At 36.2% G+C, this 9,272-nt stretch overlaps 1 protein-coding gene across 1 annotated transcript; it reads left to right on the top strand.

Annotated features, from left to right (window-relative positions):
* Nucleotides 1–4,304: 4,304 nt before the first annotated feature.
* LOC107604780 (hydroxyisourate hydrolase) lies at nucleotides 4,305–9,127 on the top strand. The gene is made up of 13 exons (XM_016306470.3): nucleotides 4,305–4,968; nucleotides 5,035–5,098; nucleotides 5,868–5,923; nucleotides 6,077–6,152; nucleotides 6,279–6,350; nucleotides 6,434–6,521; nucleotides 6,661–6,922; nucleotides 7,099–7,214; nucleotides 7,291–7,511; nucleotides 7,776–7,804; nucleotides 8,077–8,164; nucleotides 8,267–8,357; nucleotides 8,648–9,127. The coding sequence occupies exons 1-13, from the start codon at nucleotides 4,789–4,791 to the stop codon at nucleotides 8,892–8,894; spliced, it is 1,590 nt and encodes a 529-aa protein (XP_016161956.1). The 5' UTR covers nucleotides 4,305–4,788; the 3' UTR covers nucleotides 8,895–9,127.
* The last annotated feature ends 145 nt before the right edge of the window (nucleotides 9,128–9,272 follow it).

Raw genomic sequence — 9,272 nt, 5'->3', positions numbered from 1 at the left:
CGAGTTTGCCAAAATCATCAGGGAACCGCGAAAAAAGATAGATCACCAGAAAAAGAAGAACATAATCCGAGGACGCAAAGACAAGCCTCTAGGAAAAGCCCTGAAACAGATCCAACCATTATCGTGAACGTCATCACAGGGAAAGACACCCCCAGGAAAATCAAAATAAGCACCGAAGAAGGATCTCAAGATCCTGGCAGTTAGAGACCAAACCCCAACCGCCACCACCAATAGAGCGATAACATCTCCCCCGAGGATTGCCAGCATGGCACCTCGGCAGAAGACGCCCCCTTCGTCATCTCGGCAAAGATTGGAACCGGGCTAGTAAGAAGAATACTGGTGGACACGGGAGCAGATTCCAACATCCTCTTTAGAGGAACTTTCGACAAGCTCGGACTCCGCAACGACAACCTCCAGACACACCGCAACGGAGTAACCGGACTCGGAGACAACTTCCTCAAGCCAGACGGTTCCATTATTCTTCCCCTTACCATAGGGACGGGAAGCCAGAGGAAGACAATCCTATCCAAGTTCGTGGTCCTCAAGAACTCCACCGCTTATAACGTCATTCTCGGAAGAAAAACAATCAACAACCTCTCCGCCATCATCTTTACCAAATACCTTCTAATGAAGTTCACGGCAGAAGATGGCTACGTTGGAACCATCTACGGAGACCAAGAAACCGCGGTAGAATACGACAACACCAGCCTAGCCCTACGCAAGAGATCCCGAGATGTGGCAGGCATCTTCCTTTCCGACCTCGATGCACACCAAAGTCCACGCAGAACCATGGGAGGAAACGACAAAGAAGCAAAGTAGGGCCTTGCAAATAAGGTCAGGAGTATAGCACACCTACGAGAGCTAGTCCTAAAATAGAGAATAAGCCTAAGGTACAATGGCATCACGGTACGACGAGACTTCGGACCAGGAGACCTCGTCTTATGACAAAACAACATCGGTCTACCCACTCCCGGAAAAGGGAAGCTCACGCCCAACTAGGAGGGTCCCTACCAAATCAAGACGGTAATCGGAAAAGGAGCCTACAGGCTCGAAAGACTAGATGGGACCAAGCTCTCAAGATCCTGAAATTCCACCAACTTACGGTGCTACTATATGTAGAAACATCCTTCCAAAGTAACAAGATCGAGGTCGTTTAAGACTATCTCTTTACCTTTTATATTTTGCCTTCTTCACTTTCATTTATTGCTTAAGTTATTCAATCGTATATTTTCTTACTGGGCACTCTTTCCTACCCACATCGGGAGGTTTTAACGAGGCCCAAACCACAAATGAAATTCATTATTTCAAAAGCATTGCCCCGTCCGATGACACGAACTAAACACGGCTACACTCAGGGATCGATCACCCCGAGGCCAACAGAACGAATACCCAAATAATAGAATGGATATCCAAATAAGTAAACGGCTACCTGGGAATCGATCACCCCTAGGCCAACAAAACGGATATCCAAAAAACAAAACAGGTATCCAAATAACAAAAAATGCGGCCCGGGGATCGATCACCCCGAGGCCAACAGAACGGATATCCAAATAACAGAATGGATATCCAAATAAGTAAATGGTAACCTGGGAATCGATCACCCTAGGCCAACAAAACGGATATCCAAAAAATAAAACGGGTATCTAAATAACAAAAAATGCGGCTCGGGGATCTATCACCCCGAGGCCAACAGAACGGATATCCAAATAATAGAACGGATATCCAAATAAGTAAACGGCTACCTGGAAATCTATCACCCCTAGGCCAACAAAACGGATATCCAAATAAACAAAACGGGTATCCAAATAACAAAAAATGACGGCCCGGGAATCGATCACCACGAGGCCAACAGAACGGATATCCAAATAACAGAACGAATATCCAAATAAGTAAACGGCTACCCAGGAATCGATAACCCCTAGGCCAACAAAACGGATATCCAAATAAACAAAACGGGTATCCAAATAACAAAAAATGGCGGCCCGGAGATTGATCACCCCGAGGCCAACAGAACGGATATCCAAATAACAGAACGAATATCCAAATAAGTAAACGGCTACCCAGGGATCGATCACCCCTAGGCCAACAAAACGGATATCCAAATAACAAAACGGGTATCCAAATAACAAAAAATGGCGGCCCGGGATCGATCACCCTGAGGCCAACAAAACGGATATCCAAATAACAGAGCGAATATCCAAATAAGTAAATGGCTACTCGGAAATCGATCACCCCTAGGCCAACAAAACGGATTTCCAAATAACAGAACGGGTATCCAAATAAAAAATGGCAGCCCGGGGATCGATCACCCTGAGGCCAACATAACGGATATCCAAATAACAAAACGGATATCCAAATAACAAAAATAGTGACTCATGGATCGATCACCCGCAAAGCCAACAAAACGGAAATCCAAATAAGTTAAATAAACAAAGTCTTGAAATCAGCCCACTAAGAGGCCTAAAATAAGTTCACAATAACGGCCCAGAAAAAAATGGGGGCCACACAAAACAAGCATGAGGACGGTCTTCCAACTTGCAGAAAGCCAGACTGACCAACATCATCCTACCAATTGGTGCAGAATGGCGTCACGCCTTTTTCAGGCCCCTCACAGTCCCCCAAACTACAGAAGATCGGACTCTCCAACAACTTAGCACTGAGACCAAGAAAGCATACTCTCATACTCCGGGGGCAACTGTTACGGTCATCAAACCCGGCATGTGATGAAACACCCAAATAACGCGCTCCTCGCCTGACCATGAAACGGCCAGGAACTCCCCAAATCGTCGACCTCGATTGGAAAAACCAAACAACGATCTCCTTGCCAAACCACAAACGGCAAGGAAAAGGTTCCTCCAGCGATGAGACCGAGCATCCTCACTCTCTCGCTCCGGGGGCAACTGTTAGGGATCCGGCCCACGGATCCTATATCCGGAACGGTCCCCGAACCCGGTTACCCGGGTTCGACCCGCTTCGCCCTTCCAGAAGGCCCGGAACCGACCCACTAGAGCTCTTAACCAATTTTCGAATTCAAACGTTTCCCTTATCTTAGTCAAGTAAGATAAGATAAGATAATTCAAACGTCTCTCTTATCTTAGCCAAATAAGATAAGATAAGATATTTATCATCACCTATAAATAGAGGACCTAGGTCCCTCCAGGTATTCATTCATTCCTCACACCTTATACCTCTCAGATCCATTCTGACTTGAGCGTCGGAGTGTCTTTGCAGGTACCTCCCCCATTGCTCCAGTTAAGTGATCCGACATCTACCTCAACCCGCAAGTTCTCGATCCATGTCTCAACCCATACCAGAGACATCTTGTACAAATTTCTTTATTTATTTTTGTAGTGTTCATGTTCAAAAGTTTGAATAATCTACTTTAGAGATTGATTATGTATTTATGTGAAGTAGAAAATAAACCAGAGGCTTATTGAAGGAAAAACTAGTATTCAATACAAATATAAATGAAAAGATATTTTATAATCACTAAATCTAATCGAAAATGTTATTTGTATACTAACATTAGTTATCAAAATCAATTATCATATATCTTGTATATTAATCATATTAAGTATATACTAAAATTAACTATTATATATTTTGTGTATAAATATATATATATTGTTTAACTCATTTAATATGTATTTTATATTTTAATATATATTTTATATTAATAGATAATTTTAGTAGTTAATTTTAATGTATAAATAATTTTTTTATTTATAGATAAATATATATTTTTAATATATATTTTATACTAATAACTAATTTTAATATATATTTAATAGGATTGAAATTTAATATTGAATTTAAGAGATTTTGTTTCAACATCATCACATGGCATAGGATATTTTTTTATAAATAAATAATTTAATTATTTTATTTATTAAAATATATAATTTATAATGTATTTATCAATTTACATCACATTAATTTATTTTATTTATAATACAAATGAGATAATTATGAATGTATTTTATTTACAATATATTTTTTTAAATTTTGTATATCTCATTTACAATGTATCACACTAATTTATCTCGTTTATACAGTAAATAAAATAGATGTATTTTTTTTAATTCTGTAGTATAAATGAGATACATTTATATTTATTTATAAATATGCTATAATTTATATATTTTGATAAATAAAATAATTAAATTATTTATTTATGGAAAAAGTCCCACCGCATATGATAACTGATTACTGACGTAACTACGGAGGAGTGTCACACTACTGTAAGTCAATGCGACACGTGAAGATTTCTGTCACAGATAAGTAGGGTCTCCTTAATTTACTAGCTAAGTATGGAACATTTATTGACTCATTTATTTATTTATTGTCTATTTAAATTTTAGAATAACTACATACATTATTTTCGAATAATTTATTTTAAAATTTTCAGACAACTTAGTCTTTCTATAAAAGGAAAAGATTATTGTTTTATATAATATAAATTTAATTGTCTTTTAACAAATTTGCTAAATAATTTTTTTGAAATAATAAAAATTTATTATCGACCGAATATTGAATCTACTGTGGAGAATGTTTAAGGTTTTAAGAAGAAGAATAAAATATTTAAATTACTTATTTATTTATTGAATTTTTTAGTTTCCAACACAAAACTTATTATTATTAGGTGGGGATATCCACACTGTTGTAGACAACCTTTCAAAAAAAAAAAAAAAAAAACAAAATACAAAATTAGCATATGACCATATGTAGTTGCAAAGATAGCAGGATTGATCCAGAAAAACACACACACTAACATAGTCACATAGATAGATGATGAAACCAGAACCATGTTTGGGTTTGATGAGCATTAATATTGCTTTGAAGCTCACCCTTTTACTATTATTATTGCTGAACTTTGTGGGTATGAGTTTAGTTCTTAGTGCTGATGACTATAACAGAAATGACTTCCCAACTGATTTTGTCTTTGGTTCAGGCACTTCTGCTTATCAGGTACTTCATCTTAATTAACTTTTTCATTAATATAATTAATATTAATATATGATTGTATTTATATAGTGGGAAGGAGCTGTTAATGAAGATGGAAGAACTCCTAGCATTTGGGATACTTATGCACATGCTGGTAAGTTTCTTCTTTTGCTCTTGCTTTTCTCTTTGTTCATGTAATTAATTTTGGAGTCATGGTTTATCATATTGGTTGTCAATTTATCATGGGAGTTAATAAATAATATTGGATTTTCCCTGCTAAATATGGACTACAGTACAAAAGGTAACAGATATTATTAATATACATATATTCCAAGTTAATACTCAAATTGGTTCCGAAGTTACACTTGCACTTTGATCTGGTCTACAAGTCTACAAAGTTTCAATTTACTCAATTTGGTCCACAAACTTGACATCCGTGACTTACACTAGTCCAATCGAGTAAATCGAAACTTCGAATACTAGATTGAGTCGCGAGTGTAATTTCAAGGACCAGTGTGAATATTAACTCCAGATATTCCCACATTTGTCCTTGCATATTAACCAAGCCAACCCGACGAGAGCCTAGTGATTGATTCCACGGTTTGAACCATTGATCTTGAGGTTACATGAAGACAACTCAACTGTTACACCAAGGCCTCCTTCCTATTTTTAACGATACTGTGAAAAAAAATAAGTAGTCTAGCATACATATGTTAATGTATCTAACAAAATCTTTATATCATTCTTAAGCCACATTTTATTGGAGGGAAAAAGTTGATGACCAATTATTGGCATTATGAATCAATTTTCCTTAAGTGGGAATCAGTTATGAGAAACTGGTAATACTAATACACAGCCAGGAAAAAAAAAACTAATCAAATTATTTGTTGGGCTCCCACATTAACAATTTCAGTGAAAAACAGGGTTTGTGCATGGAGATAATGCAGATATAGCCTGTGATGGCTACCACAAATACAAGGTCAATAATACATTAATACTCTTCTCTTCCATTATTTGCATACATTGTGGTTTTTTACTTTTATAATTTGTGGAAAATTGATTATATGCACATAATGTGTTTGAGGAAATGCAAAATGGAGTTTCAAATGTTTCTGATAATTTTATGTTGCAGGAAGATGTGAAACTCATGGTGGAAACAGGCCTTGATGCCTATAGGTTATCCATTTCTTGGTCAAGATTGATTCCAAGTATATAATACTCCTAACTCAACCTTGTGTTTTTAAATAGAAACGTTGAAATTTATTTGATGTTCAGTATTATTTTCTATAGTAAAGCCTTTGAAAAATGCCTTTTCCTTCTTTCTTTCTTCCCAGATGGTAGAGGACCCATCAATCCCAAGGGATTGCAATTCTATAACAATTTCATCAATGAACTCATTAGCAATGGTAAGTATGATGAGTTTTCTTAATTTGAAATACCATGTATTGCTACTTCTTCAACTGATATGTTCCTTCTTTCCATTGAGCAGGAATCCAACCACATGTAACACTGCACAATTTTGATCTTCCACAGGCACTCGAAGATGAATACGGAGGATGGGTTAGTCCTAAAATCATGTATGTTCATGAACCCTTGAACATAGTGTTGTTCGAATTAATCAGTGAAACTCTTTTGCTTAGGACAGAATTGCTTATTTTACAACCGTAGAAAGAACTGAGAAATATGAATTTAAAAATCACTTGAATGTGAATGCAGAAGAGACTTCACAAACTATGCAGATGTGTGTTTCAGAGAGTTCGGTGACAGAGTCTTATATTGGAATACTGTGAACGAGCCGAATGTCTTCACCATAGGTGGTTATGACGAAGGAACAACCCCACCTACACGATGTTCGCCCCCATTTTGCAAGAAATATAACAGCAGTAGGGGTGACTCCACAACCGAGCCTTACTTGGCAGTTCATCATATTTTGCTATCACATTCTTCAGCTGTGAGATTGTATAGAAGAAAGTATAAGGTATATAGTGTATTTACTTGTTGCAAAGGAAAAAGCTTTGACTTAGTTACTTATACCAACTCTTAATTGAAGTTCATAGTCTTTCTATATTGAATTTAGAATATTCTTCCACATATAGAAACCTTTCTTGGGGCAAAGAATGTTCATGATTCTATAGAGGCTAAGTTATATTGCAGGACAAGCAACATGGGTTTATTGGCATTGCAGTCTATTCATTCGGTTTCATTCCTGCAAATGATACAGATGAAGACTGGGCAGCCACTCAAAGAGCTCGCGATTTTTTCATTGGTTGGTAAGTTAGAGACCTTATATTATGTGGTTTTTCTCTTCAAAACTGTAGACTCGTTGATTTTTAATTTATTCTGCAGGATTTTGGGACCCTTGGTGCACGGAGACTATCCCATTTCCATGAAGACTAATGCAGGTTCCAGAATTCCAACCTTCTCAGACCGCGAATCTGCACAGTTGAAGGGTTCATGTGACTTTATAGGCGTGATATTTTACGACAACCTTAATATCACAGACAATTCTATCGCACTGAAGAGGAATCTGCGAGACTATGACACAGACATGGCAGCACAGCTGATCTGTATGTATTTCATTATGTTTAAGGATAATCAATTTCGAATAAGATTGGACCTGGTCACATGAGCATGCTGTACCAATTGCATTCCACACATATTTACAACTATCATTCTGAATATAGAATTTTCTCGTCTCTTATCATGGATCCTAACAGTTTCCATTAAATTTAACTTCCATATCATTTAGCACCTTACCCTCCAATAATTTACACCTTAGTAATTGGGGGTAGCAAGTTTAAATAACTAACCACCTTTCCTGATTTTGGCAGTTGGACCGGCCTTGTTTTCGAATGAAGAGGTAAATGTTAAAATTAACAAAAATGCTATTCGTACACCAAAATCAGTCACCAATGTATTTGTATATAAATACATGTGTGGTTTAATTTATTTTTAATGTGCATTTGTATTCTAACATGTATTTTATACTGGTAGTTGACTTTAGTGATTGATTTTGGTGTATACGTAGCATAGTCCTAAAATTAAAACATACTGTAGTTATTCTTCTAAACTTGTTGGTTCACTTATTTAGATTACTTAGTTGCATAACTACACGGCATTACCTTTATTCAGTACCCTGTCACACCATGGACTTTACGTGAAGAGCTGAATATCATGAAGATCCTTTATGGCAATCCTCCCATATTCATATATGAAAATGGTCTCTCTCTCTTTCATATATTAGTTCAGCAACGGGGTGAATGCAAATTATTATAATACGTTGTGCCACTGGTAAAGTGTGATAAATGGCTTGTTTTGTTAGGTCAACGGACACCAAGGAATTCATCACTTCAAGATGTGAAAAGGGTGGAATACTTGCATGGATATATTGGTGCTGTGCTTGATTCCATAAGGTAACGCAGTTGCTGGTTTTTTATGGTTAAAAAAATAGAATTGAGAACTTATTTTTCTTATGAGTTACTACTCTATTTAGCTTATTTAAAAAGTTAAAAATAGACTTTTCAAAATTTTGATTACATAATATGTGAAAACTGATTTTTGGCTAACGAGTTACCTTAAAGTGAGCCGATTCAGCTCGAACCAGATTAGTTGGATTCTGAATTAGATCCTCATAAAAGGAAACTACCTATGCTTTTCTATGTGTTAATAATTTTCTCATGTAATCCCAAATTTTTCTTCTCAGAGATGGATCAAACATAAAGGGATACTTTGCATGGTCTTTCATGGATGTATTTGAGTTATTGGATGGGTATAATGCAAGCTTTGGCCTGTACTATGTTGATAGGGATGATCCAAAGTTGAAGAGATACCCAAAACTCTCTGCAGAATGGTATGGGAATTTCTTGAAGGGTGGAAACACCTCTGGTGTTGGAGCCATTGAACTAGAGAAAGATTCATCCCTTGTTTCCATTGGCCGTTTGTCTCAATAGCCACTTGAACTTGTTTATATATATAGGAGTTTCATCTGCTCATGCAGTTATGCTTAAATTTCACAAATAGATATGGATTTCCCAAAACAAATAATCATTGTGTGTGGACTCTGTTCCTTTTCCCTTCTTAGTTCCTACCTAAATTTTCTCTTTTTTTCTTATGCATAAATAATATTTGTATTATTTTATATACACACCTTTCTTTTATAATATAAAAGACAGATTTTTTTTTATATTTTCTCACCTTTTATCAATCAGTTTTAATATTAAAAGTTGAAGGTGTACAAGAGACTCAGAGAGATGCACAAAAGTAATGCATATAACATTTTTTTATAAGTTTAAAGTTTAGGATATAATTATATAATTAAATTTTTTAAA

Source organism: Arachis ipaensis, chromosome B6 (genome assembly GCF_059453495.1).
Source record: "Arachis ipaensis isolate K30076 ecotype BB chromosome B6, ASM5945349v1, whole genome shotgun sequence".
Lineage (NCBI taxonomy): Eukaryota > Viridiplantae > Streptophyta > Magnoliopsida > Fabales > Fabaceae > Arachis > Arachis ipaensis.
The sequence above is the reverse complement of the archived record's forward strand: the minus strand, read 5'-3'. Positions and strand labels throughout refer to the sequence as shown.

Excerpts from the sequence above, each read along its gene's own strand:
- LOC107604780 (XM_016306470.3), top strand. The coding sequence starts at position 4,789 with ATGATGAAACCAGAACCATGTTTGGGTTTGATGAGCATTAATATTGCT. Across the intron at positions 4,969-5,034 it reads CAGGCACTTCTGCTTATCAG|TGGGAAGGAGCTGTTAATGA; the intron begins GTACTTCATCTT and ends GTATTTATATAG. Across the intron at positions 6,522-6,660 it reads TGGGTTAGTCCTAAAATCAT|AAGAGACTTCACAAACTATG; the intron begins GTATGTTCATGA and ends ATGTGAATGCAG.